The 18,471-nt window shown below is 55.8% G+C and overlaps 3 protein-coding genes across 4 annotated transcripts in view; 2 read left to right on the top strand and 1 right to left on the bottom strand.

Moving 5' to 3' along the window:
- Positions 1-3,874: 3,874 nt before the first annotated feature.
- MICAL1 (microtubule associated monooxygenase, calponin and LIM domain containing 1) lies at positions 3,875-13,782 on the top strand. The gene is made up of 24 exons (XM_008577429.1): positions 3,875-4,132; positions 4,226-4,433; positions 4,701-4,805; positions 5,146-5,250; positions 5,361-5,516; positions 6,082-6,182; positions 6,941-7,198; positions 7,414-7,529; positions 7,736-7,862; positions 8,039-8,120; positions 8,817-8,964; positions 9,383-9,573; positions 9,758-9,846; positions 9,991-10,032; positions 10,267-10,350; positions 10,459-10,615; positions 10,932-11,008; positions 11,292-11,565; positions 11,699-11,793; positions 12,077-12,190; positions 12,307-12,400; positions 12,649-12,748; positions 12,844-12,917; positions 13,504-13,782. The coding sequence occupies exons 1-24, from the start codon at positions 3,875-3,877 to the stop codon at positions 13,650-13,652; spliced, it is 3,204 nt and encodes a 1,067-aa protein (XP_008575651.1). The 3' UTR covers positions 13,653-13,782.
- Positions 13,783-13,900: 118 nt separating this feature from the next.
- On the bottom strand, positions 13,901-16,691 carry SMPD2 (sphingomyelin phosphodiesterase 2, neutral membrane (neutral sphingomyelinase)). Its single transcript, XM_008577425.1, is given in 11 exon segments — positions 13,901-13,973; positions 13,976-14,284; positions 14,379-14,532; positions 14,708-14,812; positions 14,907-15,039; positions 15,167-15,249; positions 15,494-15,583; positions 15,724-15,817; positions 16,126-16,202; positions 16,300-16,396; positions 16,608-16,691. Coding segments are annotated over 11 exon segments (1,248 nt in total). The 5' UTR covers positions 16,658-16,691; the 3' UTR covers positions 13,901-13,917.
- Positions 16,692-17,160: 469 nt separating this feature from the next.
- PPIL6 (peptidylprolyl isomerase (cyclophilin)-like 6) overlaps positions 17,161-18,471 on the top strand; it is a 39,104-nt gene continuing 37,793 nt past the window's right edge. The window contains exon 1 of one of the 2 annotated variants that reach the window (XM_008577423.1): positions 17,161-17,343. In XM_008577423.1, the coding sequence (XP_008575645.1) occupies positions 17,209-17,343 (135 nt within the window). In that variant the 5' untranslated portion in view covers positions 17,161-17,208. The remainder of the gene's footprint in view (positions 17,344-18,471) is intronic. The other variant, XM_008577424.1, reaches the window with a different exon arrangement.

Here is an 18,471-nt window from a genome sequence, read left to right as displayed (position 1 = left end):
GCCACTGCTGATATTTATGAAAATATTAGAATGAGATTTTTTAAAAACTGACTTTTCATGTATCAACCATTATTTGATAACGATTAGAATTGGCCAATGTGATTGTGCCAGCATTTTTAGTTCTATATCCACATATAATGTGGATCATGACTCAAGATTCTAATTAAGAAGAGAAATGCTCGTAAATAAATAATAAATGTATTATTTTAGCTTTAATAGAGGTTTGGTTTCCCCCCCTCCCCCCCCCCTCGCCCCGGAAGAAACTCTGTGAGTAAAACTTGGTTTGGGTCTTCTAGTCTGTACATTTCTTAGGGCCAGCACATCGAATAATGGGATTTTAGAACTGAAATGGGCTGAGAAAGTTGAGTCATTTAACTGCCTTCATTTACAGATGAGAAGACTGAAGTGTGGTGATTGGTGACTTCCAAGGTCACACTAGGCTAGCATGAATCAAAGCTGGAGTCTGACCAGAACTGGATTCCAGACCAATGTATTCCCCACTGCTTTAGGCTCCAGAGTGTGTCTTTAATTAGCAAAAGCTGAAACTCCAATTCAGCAGTTTTCTCAGCATTGATGAATTCATTATCCTGTGATTTTTTTAAAGACTTGTCGTTCAGAGAGCCGCCACATCACCCTGTTGGGCTGTAACTGCAAGTCATCCAGTCAAGCCAGACCCTGCTAGGCCTTTGCAAAAGCAGTAAGACGAGCAGCTAGTTGTCTGCCACCTGCTAATGAAAGGGAAACAAGATAATTCTGAAAGCCTGGTAACCCATGTGTAGTGGATTTCTGAACGCTTTTACACTATTTAGTTAAATATGGGTGTGTCATATTCAGATGGGCCCAGATGGGACATTGCCCTAGTTTCCGGAGCGTGACCTGGCTGAATTCCCTGCCTCTCCTCCGGGCAGAGAGCAGGCATTTCCCCTCGTTTTCCTCCCCCTGCCTGCTTCTCAGCTCCAGCTGGGAACAGAGTGCTCAGGTCTTGGTGGGCTGGATCTCAGGGGGTTTCCAGACAAAATGCAAAGTGAGAATAAAGAAAAGGGGGGCGCCATAGAGCCCCCAGCTCTTTCCAGTTCCTGAATCTCAAGGAGAGAAACTCTCCCACTTATTCCTAGGTTTTTTGTTTCTACTGTAACTGTCACTTCCTCTACACAAGAAACAGCTTCTTTCATTTGTCACGTTAGATCAACACTGGTGTGGTGAAGCCCAGATACACCTGGGCCCTGATACTAGCTCTGCCACTTGCTGTGTGTGTAACTTGGGCAGGTCAAGGAACCTCTGTGACCCTCAGTTTCCTTTTCGGTAAAATGGGACTGTGTGAACACTGAGATTAAGGTTATACGCATAGTATGACACTCAATAAATGAGAATTGATATTTTAGTAATATTAACTAGCTGAATGACGTTGGACGCGTTCCTTACTTTCAGCACTCTTTCCTTATTGAGAATGTAAAGTTGATCCCCAAAGTCCCTCACGCCCTCTTCAGCACTGACAGTTCCGCGGGTTCTCATTCTACCGCACTGTTGAACATTGGGGATCTAGCTTCTCTCCCACGCACCCCCCTTCAGTTCCCCCTTCTTAGCAGGGATCTAACGCCACTACCACCACCACCTACCCCTTTGCCCTCACTTCTTATGCCCATTTGGAAGCTGCAGATTGCCGAGTTCCCAGTACTTTAATCCGTGCCTTTACCCCCAGCCCGGGACTAGGGGCAGACCTTTCTCAGGCGAGGCGGCCCCGGCGCTTGGACGTACGTGGGGCGCCCGGGCCGTGGACGTCCTGATGGGAGAGGTGAAGACAACGCAGACGTTCCGGCGCCACCTCGGACCAGTCACCTTCTCCCAGCTTCTTGCCGAGTCGGAACGCCCTCTCGCCCTCTCGTCCTCCGCGCCTCCAGGCGGCCCGCGGAGTTGGAAGGGGGAAGTTCCCGCGCGGGAAGGGCTAGCCTCGCTCGCGGAGGCGCCGGGAGGGATCCCCAGCGGCGGTGGGGGCCGGGACCCGGGCGCCCCGGACCCTCGAGTTCCTCGTCCCGGCCAGGCCGGACCTACTCCGAGTTCCCGTAGCAGGACCGGGTGCCCGCCGCGCCACGCCCTCGGGCGCCGCCCTGCAGGCGTGGGCGGGCCCCGGAGGCTGGCAGAGTAATGAGATGCTAATGAAGTGCGAATAAAGCCTCGGCGGGGCGCCGCGACCCTCGCGCAGCCCACACCCCGCCCGGCATCCCCGACTTGCCCTCCGCGCTTCCTCCACCGCTCCTTCCTCCGCCCCTGCCCCCGCCCTCACGGGGTGGCCGGCCCGACAGGAAGCGGCCCCTCCCGACCCCGGAGCCGCCGGTAAGTCGTCCCGCTGAGCCGGCTTGCGCCCCACTGCGGGCCGGGCCTGGGGCAGGGTGGAGGTCGGGGTGCGCTTCCGGGAAAAAGCGGCCCCGGGCGCCAGGGAAGCGCGCCTGGCCGGTGCGGCCGCTCTTCCCGCACCCGCCCCGCTCAGCCCCTCTTCACATTTTACCGTCCCGAGTGCCGGGTCCCCCGTGCCCGCCGCCAGTGGTCCAGCTCCCGCTCCATCCTTTCAGAGAGCCCTGCCGCTCGCACATCCTTTGTCCTGACGTTTCCAGGCTGGGGCGTCCTTTTCTCTCCTTCGCTGCGGTCTTCCTCCTTCCACCCCCACTCCCACCTCCAAGAGGGACCTTTGCCCTTCCTGGGGTTCCTTCCGCCCTCGTCCAGGTGACCCATGGCGAGCGGCTTTAGACTCCCCCTGCCTTGGCGCGGCCAGCTGGGAACGAAGGGGCAGCAAGGAAATGGGAGTGGAGGTCAGCTCCAGGGGTCGGCCCCACTGCTGTCACCTACCCTGCCTAACGCCCCCGTGGGCAGCCCCATCCTCCATACCCTCTGATCCCTTACGGGCTCAACGACAGAAAGCCCCTCTGATACCCCTCAAGTTGCGTGGGGGCCGGAGCGCGGGAAGGGGACAAAGGGAGGCCTTGTCTCTGGAGATTCCTGGGAGAGCGCGCAGGGAACGGGCGGGGTGTCGACTGGGGTGGGAGAAACCTGGGAGGGGCGAACCCAGCTGCTGTCGTCCCTCAACCTTCCCCAAGGCCCACTGGAGCGGAGACAAGTTCACAGGGGAAGTGTTCTGACCACAGTGAGTCAGAAATAGACCCAGGCCTCCCTCACCCCGTCAGTCGCAACATCTTCCGGCTGTTTTTGAGGCAGTTGTGGGTGCAAAGTGAAGCCTCCGCAGGTGGAGGCCGTCTGCCTCTCTGTCAGGAGGCAAGCACGAGTGCTGTGGAGGGAAACTCTGCCCTTAGCATGAAACACATCCCACACCCAGCGTGACACTGAGGCCATCGTGGGCCCTGGCAGAGGGAGGCACGTGGTGAGAGGGGCAGTATGTGTGCCTAGCGTCTGGGGCTGCGTTGTGGGTATTAGGTCTGTCCCCAAGTCCCTGCAAGGGAAGCCTTCCTCCTGGGCAGCCGGCATGTCTGAGGAGGGCCTGGGGAAAGCAGGCTAAGAATTCTTGCCCCCTGGGCCCCAGGGATCCCTCAGGGCTTGGGAGGCAGAGCTGCATGCCCCCATGCCTCCATTGTGCCCTCTGTGCCCAGGACTGCTGATTTCCGAATTTGGCAAATTCCACTTGGAGTAGACTGGGTAACCACTGTCTCTGGAGCAGATCCTGGCAGGGGAATGGGCTGGGAGGGAGGAGCAGAGCCAATCAGGGGGACCCTGAGCTCCCTGGGGAGGCCAACCTGCTTTCTCCTCCTCTCTCCCTTTTCCCTTCGTCCTTCATACAGCCTCCTTCCCTTCTCTCCCCTCCTTCTCTCCTGCAGCCTCTCACCTCTGCCCAGCTGCTCCCCTCCCTGGGAGCCTCAAGGGGGCCTCCATGGCTTCACCCACCTCCACCAACCCAGCGCATACCCACTTTGAGAGTTTCCTGCAGGCCCAGCTGTGCCAGGATGTGCTGAGCAGCTTCCAGGGGCTATGTGGGACTCTGGGTCTGGAGCCCGGTGGGGGGCTTCCTCAGTACCACAAGATCAAGGCCCAGCTAAACTACTGGAGTGCCAAGTCTCTGTGGGCCAAGCTGGACAAGCGAGCAGGCCAGCCTGTCTACCAGCAGGGCCGGGCCTGCACCAACATCAAGGTGGCTACTTGGTGCCTGGGATGGGATGTGGAGAGTGGGGGTCTCAGAGGAGGGAAATGGAATGCCATCCTACATTATCCTGTGTGTTCACAGTGCCTGGTGGTGGGTGCTGGACCCTGTGGGCTGCGGGCCGCTGTCGAACTGGCACTGCTAGGGGCCCGTGTAGTGCTAGTGGAAAAGCGCACCAAGTTCTCTCGCCACAATGTACTCCACCTCTGGCCCTTCACCATCCATGACTTGCGGGCGCTTGGCGCCAAGAAGTTCTACGGGCGCTTCTGCACTGGCACCCTGGACCACATCAGTGAGCACCTCATGGTGACCTGGAGGGGTGGGTGAGCCTGAGCCTAGAGGCAGGCCAGTGGAGGGCTGCTGGGCCAGCCAAAAGGCAGAATGGACAAGATTCATTTCAGCCAGGTGACTTTGAAGGCTCAGGCTCCTTATCTGTAAAATTGGCAGTTGGGCTGAGTGATCACTAAGACCTTCTCCAGGCTCTGACCAGGCACACACTAGAGCTTGGGGAGGCTGTGTAGCACAGGGAACCCTTTGCCTAATGGTCTCTCCCTTCCAGGCATCCGGCAGCTTCAGTTGCTTCTGCTGAAGGTGGCATTACTGCTGGGGGTGGAAATTCACTGGGGTGTCACTTTCACAGGCCTCCAGCCCCCTCCCAGAAAGGGTAAGTACTTCTATTCTCTGGGAACCCCACTCACCAAGGGGATATTAGCCAGCGGATGAAAAAGAATGGGGCTGGGAGCCAGCTGAGTCTCTTCTAATAGTGTGGCCTTGGGCAAACTGCTCTGAGCCTCAGGTTAAGCATTCACAAAATGGCAGTAACATTTCCTTCTTTACCTGCCTTCCATGGCTGCTGTGAAGGTGTAATCTGACAATTGGTTTCTAAACCAGAGAGTCCTTTACACATTTATTTTAATTATTTTATTTATTTCACTGGCTTGTCCTGGGAGTGTAGGGCCCCTCTGAATTCTACAGCTTTGTGCCTCTCATTCCTTCTGCTCCAGGGAGTGGCTGGCGTGCACAACTCCAGCCCAATCCCCCAGCCCAACTGGCCAGCTATGAATTTGATGTCCTTATCTCGGCTGCGGGAGGTAAATTTGTCCCCGAAGGTGAGTAATCCCTTCCCTCAAAGAAGCCAACATCTTGGGCTCCTCCTGGGCCTTTCTAGGTTATTATACCCCTCGTTCTCCTGCTGCTTCCCACCTACCCCCATCTCTAGGCTTCACAGTTCGAGAAATGCGAGGCAAACTGGCCATTGGCGTCACAGCCAACTTTGTGAACAGGCGCACTGTGGAGGAGACGCAGGTGCCTGAGATCAGCGGCGTAGCCAGGATCTACAACCAGAGCTTCTTCCAGAGCCTGCTCAAAGCCACAGGTCAGGGCCCCTCTCTGGGTTTCTCCTCCCCCTGCCTGACTGTGGACTGGCTGATGCCGCTCCTTCTCAGACCTGGACTCAGGACTTTTTCATCTTTATAGTTTTGGCAGCAAAGGAGAAAGAACCTGTCCAGGTATTAAGCAGGCACAACCCTACTTGGCCACCCAGCATGCAAAGTCCTGGAAATCTCTCACGAAATGCATGGGAGTTTTGCTTTGTGTTCCTTTATGCTTTGATATGAAAATGATGTAAATTGGAAACAAAAGTGGCACTTCAAGAAGATGCCCTTGTTTCCTTTGATGTCTCACTGCCATGTGACCACATGGTGCAGGTCTCCCACCTGCCACCCCACCCAAGTTTCTCTCTTTGCTCTAAGCTCTCAGGTCTCCTGGGCCTGGAACAGATAGATGGTCCTTTATGCCACCAGGACTCATGGGGCTCTGTGTGTAGGGCAGTCTAAGCTGTGATCTCAGCTCTCAGAGGTCAGGCCATGGCTAGGGTGTTTGGAGAAGTGACACATAATCAGGAGGAAATACATCTCCTGTCCTCTGCCCTGTCCCCCCAGGCATTGATCTAGAGAACATTGTGTACTACAAGGACGACACCCACTACTTTGTGATGACAGCCAAAAAGCAATGCCTGCTGCGGCTAGGGGTGCTGCGCCAGGTAGGGACTGGGGCCAGGCCCAGGAAGGGAGAGGGCAGGAGTGGGCCTTGGGAGGTGGAGGACAGGCCAGGACACAGTCTATATCTGGGTGCGGAGGGGCCCCATTCCTCCTGCTTTTGCCCTGGCATTAACTCCACCTCTACAAACTCTTCTTCCCTGGGAAGAAGAATAACTTACATGGCATCAGAATAATTTTCTGGGCTAACTGCCTTATACCAGCCACAGTAATACAAATGTAAGCTCCATGAGGCCAGGAATTTTTATCTCTTGTTTGCTGCTAATTCCTGGTGCCTAGAATGGTGCCTAATATGTAGTAAATGCCCAATATGTATTTGCTAAGTGAATGAACTAGTTGAGTGCCTACAATGTGCTAGATTATATGTTAAGAGCTTAATTTGTATTTTTCATCTAATTATGAGTACCTTGATAAGTTCGGTATGTTGTCTCTAAATGACAGACAAACCTTGGCTCTGAGAGAAGTTCAGTGGCAAGTGTACGATAGTAATATTGGGCTTCATGGGCAGAGCAGAGCCTGGGACCCCCAACAGCAGGGTGAATACTGAGGAAGGTGCTTGAGCTCAGAAGGCAGACCATTAGAATTCTAGTTCCAGCTCAGCCTTCAACTGCTGTGCAGTCTGGGGCGGCCCCTTCCCTTCTCTAGGCCTCAGTATGTGTACCTTCTATCCTCAAGGGGATGGGACTGGCCAATTAATCCTGCTCTCAGAGAGATCAGAGGTTCTGATATGTTGGCCATGTAGGACTGGCAGGAGACCGATCGGCTGCTGGGCAGTGCCAATGTGGTGCCCGAGGCTCTGCAGCGCTTTGCCCGGGCAGCTGCTGACTTCGCTACCAATGGCAAGCTCGGGAAACTAGAGTTTGCCAAGGATGCCCACGGGCGGCCTGATGTCTCTGCCTTTGACTTCACAAGCATGATGCGGGCAGAGAGTTCTGCCCGTGTGCAAGAGAAGCACGGTTCCCGCCTGCTGCTGGGACTGGTGGGGGACTGCCTGGTGGAGGTGAGGTGTTTGCAGAGTACAGGGGACCCATGGTTGGGGGAGGAAGCTGCCTAATGGGGGAGGGTAAAAAAAGAATGGGGGAGAAGGAGGAAGCTGCCTAAGGACTAGCTTGTGGAAGGTGAAAGGCTGCCTGGTGTGGTGAGGGCCCCTCTCTGCTATGACCTTGAGGGTTATCTGGGCTTGGGGTGCTGTTTTCTCTTCCTCTGACTCTGCAGCCCTTCTGGCCCCTGGGCACTGGAGTGGCTCGGGGCTTCTTGGCAGCCTTTGATGCAGCCTGGATGGTGAAACAGTGGGCAGAGGGCACTGGGCCCCTAGAGGTGTTGGCTGAGCGGTAAGGCCTGAGTTTGGGGCAGGGGTGGGGGTGTGTGGGCAGCGTAGAATATAGGCCAGGGTTAAGAAGAGGGACAGGGGAATGCTGAATGAATAGATGGGGGCATGGGAAAAAGAAAAGAAAGGAAAGGCCTGGCAGTTTTTGAGGGGTAGGTGCTGACAGGTGCCCTCCCATTCATGCCCCTGCCTCCATCCTCACCCCCTCAGTGAGAGCCTGTACCAGCTTCTGTCACAAACATCCCCGGAAAACATGCACCGCAATGTGGCCCAGTATGGGCTGGATCCAGCCACCCGCTACCCCAACCTGAACCTTCGGGCCGTGACTCCCAATCAGGTTAGACCACCTGGCACCCCCACCAGGCTTCCCAAGTCAGCTTCCTTCCCCCAGGTCAGACCTCCCCTGCCTAGTCACTCCCCTCCCAGGTCAGTCATACCCCGGTGGGCCCCTCCCTCATGGACTGAGGGGCTGTGTGGTCAGTCTGCCTTGAAACCTGAGAGGGGCTGCCTTAGGTACAAGATCTGTATGACGTGGTGACCAAGGAGCCTGTGCGGAAGAAGAGCGACAAGACAGACACAGGGAAGCCAGCCACCGGTGAGCAGGCCTCTCTCCAGGGGGATGTCCAAAATATGTCCCCTGCACCAGCAGGCACAGCACAGGAAGTACTGTGAGAGCAGCTGCAGCCTGAGGTCGGAGCAGTGTGCTGGAGTGCCCAGTGCTGGATGGTGGGCAGTCTGAGGGCCTCCTGGAGGCATGGAGGGGCAGCAGGGTATGAGCAGCAGTTGCTTGCCCATCTGTATGGAAGTAGTTCAGTGTCGCAACAACTACTACAGCAGGAACAGCTCTGAATGGTGGCCGTGCTGTGCTCTCCTCAGCTGTTCTGCCCGTTGCTTGCCCATCTGTATGGAAGTAGTTCAGTGTCGCAACAACTACTACAGCAGGAACAGCACTGAATGGTGGCCGTGCTGTGCTCTCCTCAGCTGTTCTGCCCAGCCTCACAAATCCCAAACCTTCCTTGCCTTTCAGCCTCCAAGCCACCTTTGCCCCTCACTTCACTGCCTGCTCGCCTCTGTGTGGCTTTATCCATTCCCCCTTTATTCCAAAGAGGGATGTTTTCAGTGAAAAGGTTGGGATGAAGGAGGTGCTGCTAACACTGTTAGATTGGTGCCCCAGGAGGGATGGGTCCCTGGTGCCACCTCCCATACAGACCCCCACACCTCACATCTGGGCTTCCTGTGAGCCAGGTGTGGGCAGAGGGGGCCTTGGGCACAGCGCAGCCTTCTCTCCCAGGGTCAGTGGGCACCCAGGAGGAGCTGCTACGCTGGTGCCAGGAGCAGACAGCTGGTTACCCGGGAGTCCATGTCACTGACCTGTCTTCCTCCTGGGTTGACGGACTAGCACTGTGTGCCCTGGTGCACCAGCTGCGGCCTGGCCTGCTGTGAGTCCCTGGCAGACTGCACCTCTCTTTCATGCCCCTGCCCCTCTCCACTTCACGGCAGGCAGATGAGATCACTGCGTAGGAGTTAGCATGCCCAGTTCAGTCCCAGCCCCACCACTCCCACCTGTCACTTGGCCTCCCTAGAGGTAGTAGTCCTGCCTGAAGCCTGCCTGAGTCTTGTGAGAATCAAATGCGTTCAGATAGGGGAGGTTTTTTGAGTGGTAGAGGGTCCCCAAAGCCAGAAACAGTTGTCATTGGATTGGGAGGTTGTGGTAGCAGAGAGAACAAACCTTCATGCTCTCTCCTCACTTTGCAGTCCCCAGTCCCTGCCTGCTGGCCCTAACTCTCCACCTCTATCCCGCTCAGTGGGGCCAGGGGTTCTTGTCTCCCATTGGCTTCTCTCCCCAACACCCCACAGGGAACACTCAGAGCTGCAGGGGCTGGGGGCTCTGGAAGTGACTGCATGGGCACTGAAGGTGGCAGAGCATGAGCTGGGTATCACGCCAGTGTTGTCCGCACAGGCAGTGGTGGCAGGGAGCGACCCACTAGGCCTCATCGCCTACCTCAGCCACTTCCACAGTGCCTTCAAGAGCATGCCTCACAGCCCAGGTGACTTGGAGGGCAGGCAGGTGGGACAGGGGTAGGGTGGGGAGGGGGATGTGTGTGTGAGGGGGAGAATGTGCCCTCTGGGGGCCAACCTGGGAAAAGTGTCCTTCTGGGCTGGAGTGGCTGTTCTGAGGGTACAGTATTGCTCCCTCCACCATCTACCCTGGCACCCTGACTCTCCCTGCAGGCCCTGTCAGCCAAGCTTCTCCGGGGACTTCCAGTGCTGTACTATTCCTTGGCAAACTCCAGAGGACTCTGCAACGGTCCCGGGTCAAGGTAGAGAGTCTGGGCAGGATTGGAGCTGGGCAAGGGGTACCCAGTGGAGATCCCCGGAGTGACCATGAGGAGGACACTCAGAATGGGGGAAAGGGAGGATTGGGTCTCAGAGACTTATGCTCAGAATTTCAGGACTTGTTGCAGGAAAATGGGGAGGATGCTGGTGGCAAGAAGCAGCGCTTGGAGGTAAATGCAGGCAGAGGCTGGACAGCTCCCCACCCCATGTTCTGTTCCCCTTCCCTGGGTACTGTCTTCCCTGTGTCCCGTCCCCCCATGTTTTGCTACCTACCCCAGGTCCTATGAGTCCCCTCTTTCCCTGCCTAGTCACTCCCCTTTTCAGCCCTTTCTGTTCATCTGCACACACCCACTCCCAGCTGATCCTGTCCCTCTTCCCTCTGGCCTGAGCACTTACCTCCTTAGGTAGAAGCTGGTACACTAAGTACTGAGGAGCCACCTGTCCCAGAACCCAGTGTACCCCTGACACCACCATCCCAACACCAGGAGGTAAAAGCCAAGGCCCTGTCTATAAGCAGAGACCTGCAGAGGGTAGGGAAGGATGTTTCAGGGGAAGAGAACTCTGCAGCTGATCCTGTGTCCTACGCGTCTGTGCAGGCTGGTGACAGGGACCTGTGTGCACTTTGTGGGGAACACCTCTATATCCTGGAACGCCTCTGTGCCAATGGCCGTTTTTTCCACCGGAGCTGTTTCCGCTGCCATACGTGTGAGGCCACGCTGTGGCCAGGTGGCTACGGGCAGCACCCAGGAGATGGTGAGTGGGCCTGGGAAACCTCTGGAGGGACTTTGGGCCTGTCCATGCCCAGGAGGCAAGGAGCATGAAGGTGGAGGGGAATAAGGGTGCTGGGCATGAGGTGGAAAGTCTCAAGATGGTACTTTCTCCCCCTGAGCTCAGAGTCTTTGTCCCCTCCAAAGCTCCAGATGTGGGGTTCTGAGAACCAGGAGGCTAGCAGAAATTCACCTGCAAATTCAGAGCCCTGTTGCCCCACCTTCTTTGATAAACTCTGAGCAGCCATCTGGGCACTGGGCTGCCTGCAACTGATGTTGCCTCCCCTCTCCACCCTGCCTAGGACACTTCTACTGCCTCCAGCACCTGCCCCAGCCAGGCCACAAAGAGGACAGCAGCAACGGAGGCCCTGAGAGTCCGGTAAAATCTGAAAGCGTGTGCATGTGTATTGGGGCATGAGAAAGAGGAGAGGAGTCTCTCCAGCTCAGCAGACTTTGCAGGGTAACTGAATGTTGTCCTCAACTACAATATAAGCTCCAGGAAGGTAGGGATGTTTGTCTTGTTTTACTTATTGTCATATCCCAAATATCTACAACACTGCCTGCTGCTGTTCAATAAATGGTGTTAAGTGAATGAATGCCAGGGCCCACATTTGCTCCAAAGTAATTGGGTAGGTTACCAGACCACGTGGTGGCTTTTCCAGGATCTCCCCACACCAGGTGAGAACAGTACGCCGTCGGGCCCCTCGACTCCCCCAGCTTTGCAGGAGGCCAGTCCTGTTCCAAGCCCGAGCCAGCCCACCCGTCAGCTGATCCGCCTCTCCAGCCTGGAACGCCAGCGGTTGTCCTCTCTTAACCTTACCCCTGACCCGGCAATGGAGCCCCCACCTAAGCCTCCCCGCAGCTGGTCTGCCTTGGCCCGCCAGGCCCTGGAGGGCAGCTTTGCGGGTTGGGGCGTGCCAGTCCAGAGACCTCCGGGTAACTGCTCTTCCCACAGATATGCTGACCCTGAGTGGGGATGGAGTGGGAGGACTGAGATTTCTGAAGGGGAATTCTGGGGAATAGGGAGGTCCTGAGCATCCTAGGCTGTATCTTCCTCTCTTCTGCTCAGTTCCTGTGGCCATGGAGGAGGAGGAGGAAGAGAGCTCCTCCTCCAGTGAAGAGGAAGAAGAGGAAGATGTGGCTTTGGATTCAGACATGGAGCAGGTGAGTGGGAGGAAGCTGGTCCCCTATTCTGCCCGACCCAGCATACATCCACTACTCTCCAGCCCTGCCACGGAGAAACCTATACCACGCTCCCTCCTCAGAGCCTTTCTCTTGGAATGTCTTCTCACCCAGTCTGAATTTCACGTCTCTTCCATCTTTTCTACCAGCACTTACCCGACTCCAGTCCAGGTTCTTTTCTGCCCTTCCAAACAGAGCTTCTCCCATTCCTATCCACCAGGGTGCCAGGCCCTACCCTTGACTGGCCTGATCCTCCCTACCACAGGCCCTGCTGACCTTGGCCAAGAACTCAGGCACCATGAAGAAGTACCCAACATGGCGTCGGACTCTGCTGCGCCATGCTAAGGAGGAGGAGATGAAGAGGTTCTGCAAGGCCCAGGTGAGGCCCAGGGGTTCCTGAAAGTTCAGACATGGTCAGAGTTCTGAGACTGGGATCAGAGCTCCTCCAGTGTTCTGTTCCAAAGATCTCTGGGCCTCCTGTCTTGTCCCCCTCAGGCCATCCAGCGACGACAAAATGAGATTGAGGCTGCTCTGCGAGAGCTGGAGGCTGAGGGCGTGAAGCTAGAGCTGGCCTTGAGGAGCCAGAGCAGTAAGTAAAGACAGGAGGGACAGGTTAGGACACCCCTTTGCCTCCTAGCTCTGTGCTCAGCCTCCAGCAGTCCCTCAAGCCACTAGGCTCTGGCCAATAGCAGGCCCAATGCCTGTGCCAAACAGTTCTCGACACTCATACCCATAACACTCTTCCTTCCCTGGATCCTGTCACCCCTAGGCCCATGACTCCTGTGACCCTAGCTGAAGACCTCCTGACCACCCCCCACCCCTCTTCCTTCTTATTAGGTTCCCCAGAACAGCAAAAGGAACTATGGTTAGAACAGCTGCTACAGCTTGTTCAGAAGAAAAACAGCCTGGTGGCTGAGGAGGCTGAGCTCATGATCACGTAAGAGCCAGGGGACAGTGACAGTAGCACATGAGCCAGGCCCCATCTCCTTGGGCACCCTGGACAGCTGTGCCTCTTCAATCTGACTTCTGCAGGGTGCAGGAGCTGAAACTGGAGGAGAAACAGTGGCACCTGGACCAAAAGCTACGAAGCTACATGAATCGGGAAGGTAGACGGGATGTGGGCAGAGGCAGTCATATCACAGAGCTGGTGCTGCACAAGCCTTGTGATCTCAAATACTGACCAAGCAACATGGTCCTCTAGTGCATGTACCTCCCAGTCAATTCAGAAAGAAGCCAGAGGATGAGGTTCCAAAGCCCCGTCTCCCCCTTCAATTCAAACAGAGCTACACAATATATATGGGCTTTTTTTTTTTTTTCGTCTTTTTCGTGACCCGTAAGGGGATCGCAACCCTTGGTGTGGTGTCGCCCACACCGGCACTCAGCCAGTGAGTGCACTGGCCATTCCCAGAGGATCCGAACCCGCGGCGGGAGCGTCACTGTGCTCCCAGTGCCACTCTCTCCTGAGTGCGCCACGGGCTCGGCCCATATATGGGCTTTTTAATATAAGATTTCCTCCAAAAACAGTCCTGCTGCTAAATAATGCTACAAAACCATTGGTGTTGACGAACCTCCTAATTTTGCAGATTAGGAAACAGACTGAGTTGTAGAAATCACACAGTCCCGAATTAGGTTGTCCCTCTCCTGCCTCCCTGTCCAGTTTCCTGTTCTCTAAGCTTCGTCTCCTCCCTTTAGAAGCTCTAAAGACAGCTGCTGATCGGCAGGCTGAGGACCAGGTCCTGAGGAAGCTAGTGGATGTGGTGAACCAGCGAGATGCCCTCATCCGTTTCCAGGAAGAGCGCAGGCTCAGTGAGCTGGCCTCAGGGACCGGGGTCCAGGGCTAGAAAAGGGTGGCCTACCTGCCTTCTTCCCTACAAGGAAGACAAGCTCACCCCAGGACAGTGCCACCCCTGCTTCTCTGGGCTGCCTGGGAGAAGGCCTCACTGTTTACAATAAAAATGTTTCTGCTACAAACAGGGCTTAGGCTGTCTGTAAGAGGGAGGTGGAGGATGTGTAGGGAGGGCAGATGTATAGGGGCCTTCCGGTCTACATTGTGACAATCACACTGCCTCTATAAGGAAAAAGGCAGAGCCACTAAAGTATCAAACTTTATTGTTTCTCAGTTCTGTTCCCCTGCTGCTGTCCCAGGAGCAGGGCTGGTCGAGGCTCTCCCTTGCCCTTCCCAGCACATGGTGGAGCTCAGCCTGGACCTTGCATAAGCCACTGGCCTCCTGCATGTAGAAGAGGTAGGCTGCACCTGCCACCAGCATCAATCCTACACTGGGGCTCCAGAGCAATATGGCAGCTTCCCTGGCTCCTACAGCCCCCAGGACACACAGCAACACCAGGAGAAGCAGCCCCAGACCAATCACATAGCCAGCGAGGGTGGCCCACCAACGAGCTTGAGCCACGCCCAGACCCAGCTCTGTCCAGGCCTCCCTTAGCACATCGATCAACTGCGACCTCTCTGCTGGTCCTATAAAAAGGCAGGGCAATGGGGTGGGAGAGGGTGAGAGTGGATGGGGTGCCTTGGGATGGGAAGGACCAGGGAAAGGGGGTGGTTGACTCACCATGGGTAGGGCTGGGGTTTTGCTGGGGAGGGCTGTGCCCCACACACAGAGTAGCCATCAGGGCCTCGTGATCAGAGAGGGGGGTGCCGCTGTGAGGGTCATGACCTATAGTGGTTTCCAAAGACTTACAGGAAATGTAGAACCCAGAAACCACCTAGAAGAGTAAGGACGAGAGAGGAACTTATAGATGAGGGCCTCTTCCCTGAGAACCAGCTTGCAGCTCTCTCATTCTCCAGCCAGGCTAGACTTGCTAGACAAAAGATCAGCACAGGCTGGTAACAGACGAAGAGACACAGTGGGTGAAGGCATGTTGAAGAGAGGAGCCTGACCTTGTAAAGCACATAGTCAATGCGGATCCCAAAGGGAAATGCCTCTAGCTCCTGCTGGTTGACGTAGCAGTTCTGGGGTACCATTGTATTGCCTTCTTCAGAGCCCTAGGGGAATAATTAGCTCTTGCTAATTATCAGGGGAAGGAGGAGGGAAAGAAGCTGGGAGTGTAGGTGGGAAAATAATGAGGCAGGGCTTCACCTTGAAGTCCCTGGTCTCAAGATAGGCATCATGCAGCCCCGTCCACTCCTTCAGCAGGCGGCAGCCCAGGTCTTTCGGGTGCATGTTCAGGTCCCCACACAACAGAACCACATCTGCCTTCTTGGATGTGTGGCTGGGGGAGCCAGGATGGTGAGGCAAGAATTCTTCCCTCAATAGCTCTGGCCTATAAGTGGGGCCTTGGCCATCCCTCAGCCCTGGGATCCCATCCCACTTCCCCTGTGAAGCCCAGGCTCACACACTGGATGAATTGGGCCAGTTCCCAAGCTTGGGCCACACGATGTGCTAGGTAGATGTCCTTCTGTCGATTGTACTCTGCATGGAGCTGAATAAGATAGATGAGATTACAGCAGAGAAGACTGAGGCTCCCGGGGGCAGGTCTAGATCAAGCTTGTGTTTATCACTTGATGTAGTGTTTGGTATAGAATGAGTGAAACTTGCCCACTGCTACCCTAGGAGATCCTGCCCCACACCTTACCCCCAGGCAGCCTAGCTAGAGGAATGCCATCTCTCGGTCCCCCCGGACTGGGCTGCCTGTCCCAGCCCTAAGCACTACTGGCTTCACTCACATGTGTCACGTAGGCGTTGAGCACCAGTCCACTTAGATGGAGCACCAGCAGCCCCACAGCCTTCCCACAGAACCAGTCACCATGATGGATCTGCACGCGGGAGGAGGCAGGAACTCAGGGCACTGCTACCCTCTTTCTGCCCATCCACTGCAGCCCTAGGAGGGCAGCCTCCTCTACCTTGTGTTAGTGGGGGTGGGGAAGAGATGGAAGAGGTCAGAGGTCAGGCTTACCTTATAGGGGTAGCCATTGAGGGTGTAGACATGCTGGGTGAGTTCCTGAATTGGGTGTTTGGAGAAGACACACAGGCCGCTGCCAATGACTCCGCTGAAAGCCAAGCGCTGCTTACTAACCAGAAAAACAGGGAGCGAGACACCCAGCCCTTCCCCTCCCTTGTCTCCCAGTTCTCATCAGCTATTTTTTTTCTCTCTCTCAACTGCTGGGGCCAGCCCCAGAATAAAGGCAACAGAATAGGGCTAAAATGGACTGAAGAGATAGGATCTTTCTGGTTCACGGGCTCCTCCAACACCCAGAAGCTGGGGGAAAGGGAGCAGGGTACAGGTAGAAAAGGGAAGGGTTAGCAGACCAGGAGTCTCCTGGACTGAGAACAGGCTTCAGGTCGGTGGGCTTCTCACCTCCTGAAGTAGTGTGCAGCTGGGTAGGTGAGCGACAGCTTCTGTCTCAGGTACTGGAAGTCCTGCTCACTCCACACCTGAGGGAAGGGGTGAGGGTGCCTGCCTGACCTTTGCCCCAGAGGGAAAGTCCCCTCCTGCGCCCCCAGCTGCCCTCCCCCTAGCGGGGATCCGCACCTCCTCCAGTAGAGCCAGGTCGAAGCTCTCCTTGTTCAGAAAGTCTCCCAGGCGCTTCATGCGGTTGGCCCGATGCTTGCTCAGGTAGGGAATGCCCCTAAGGAAGGGAAGGGCCGGGCCACGGAAGGTGACTGCTGGCTCCACCGGAGCTAGGGCCAGATGTGGGCTTTGTGGAGGTTCGGGTTCCCCCTGCATCCTAAGGTCGCAGGATAGGGCGGTGGCCCGTCTCTGAGGAAGGCCTCCTCCCTCTGGCTGAGTGGGTGCGAGTGGGAGGGTGGCCCCCGACCGCCCTCCGCGGACGCACTCACCAGAAGTTGAGGTTAAAGACCCTCAGTCGCAGACACAAGTTGGGCTTCATGGCGGAGGCGCTCCGGGGCACGCGACGGTTCTGCCAGGCCGGCGACGGCTGCGGTGTGGGCGTGGGCGGGCCGGCTACGCCTCCTCCGGGCCGTGCCTCCTTCCGGGGCGGAGCGCACAGGTGGCCGGCCCAGTCCCCGCGCTCCCCAGCCCCGTGCGGCTCCGGCCGAGGCCAGACTACCGCGTTACTCGGGCAACCGGCCGGCCGGCCCGGATCTGGCTGTCCGCCAACCCGGAAAGGCGATCCGCCGCGACATCCGGGCGCGAACGGCTAGGCGAGGGCCGCGCGCAAGGACCCTGGGGGTCCCGAAGGGGCGCCCGGGCGAGCGGCTCCCCGCTACTTCTCCCCTCAGCTCCTCCCTGGCCGCGGCCGCCCGCGCACCCTCGCCGGACTCACCAGCAACAGGCGCAAAGTTGAGGAAAGTCCTCGCCGACACCGCCCGCCCTCAGCCCCGCCCTGGACCCGCCCCCTGCAAGCGTCGGGGGCGGGGCCCCGAGGTTTCTGTGGCGACGCGCTGTGTTTCGTCTTCTGCAGAGTACCCCAGCGGGGCCATGGCGAACCCGCAGCCGTGCCGGCCCAAGCCTGTCCAGTGCGGTTCGCAGCCGCCGCCCGAACGGCCGCGGCAAGTGACGGTGGTGGGGTTCTTCAAAAGCTCCAGCTTTCAGATTGCAAAGAGCACCGCTGAGGTAACCGCCAAGAAACCGCAGGCGCAGGCGGCCCTCCCCTTCCCGCCTCGGCTGCGTGGACTGAGCCCCCCGCGCCCCCTAATGTTGGCGAGGGCCGGTGCTCTACGGGCAAGGGAGGGTCGGGCTTCTCACGGCTGAGCGGGCTCAGTCTGGATGATCCGGAGGAGCGTGTAGCCGGCAAGTGCGGGTCCCGGGCGGACGTCCGATATCCAGGAGGGCGACCTTTAAAGGGAGATCCGAAGGAAGTGTTCAGAAGGTTTCTACAAATTCACGCATTTTATTCCACATTAATTTTTTATTAAATTATAGATTTTTAAATTCATGAAAAAGGTGGTTAGGGAAAAGTGTTACCGTATTTTTACAAACTCCGTCCCCAAGTGATTTTTGAAAACCATTCGGAAAGTTTCTTTTCTTTAAATTTTCTGTCGCAGTCACTGCATTGTAATAGAATTAGATGCTTCACGGATATCTTAGTCAATGGCCCACAAGTGCTTTGGAAAATTCAAACATTTCTTTGCAAACACACAGGATGACATAAAAGGAAAAACACTTGAAGAAAGTGTAAGATCAGTCATGCTGCAGCACACTTACAAGCTGAATGCAGAAATGTAGACATGTATGAAATGTTGAAATGTGAAATTCGGTACTTTGGGGATCGCTGTAGAAATGCTGTCTATGCCAGGCTTATCACCAAAACCTCACTAGACCCGAGGACCATTCCTTAATTATGTTTGTATGTCCCAAGGTACCCAGCGGGACAACAAAATGTTCCCAAATAGAATTTATCTCAAGAAATCCCTGCCTTCTTATCTGCGCCAGAGTTCACAGAGTTAAAGAAAAGTTTGTAATAAAATCAAATCAGGAAAATAACTAATTTACAAAATAGGTAAAGTTTACATCAAGATGAAGAAAACAAGTAATCAGAAGTCTGTGAAATGATATATGGATCATCAAAAGAAGTAGAAATTATGGGCTATATTGACTGGGCTGATGGCATCAGCAACATCTTATGGCCAAAGTTGTATCTGAATTTGAGAGATTTTTTTGTTGTTGTTCTTTTTTTTCTTAGGATCTTTTTTGAAGGATCATGTTTTCTGTGCTTCCTCCACACTATAGAGAATGTGTTGT

The sequence above is a fragment of the Galeopterus variegatus genome, unplaced genomic scaffold, assembly GCF_000696425.1.
Source record: "Galeopterus variegatus unplaced genomic scaffold, G_variegatus-3.0.2 Scaffold1507, whole genome shotgun sequence".
Lineage (NCBI taxonomy): Eukaryota > Metazoa > Chordata > Mammalia > Dermoptera > Cynocephalidae > Galeopterus > Galeopterus variegatus.
The sequence above is the reverse complement of the archived record's forward strand: the minus strand, read 5'-3'. Positions and strand labels throughout refer to the sequence as shown.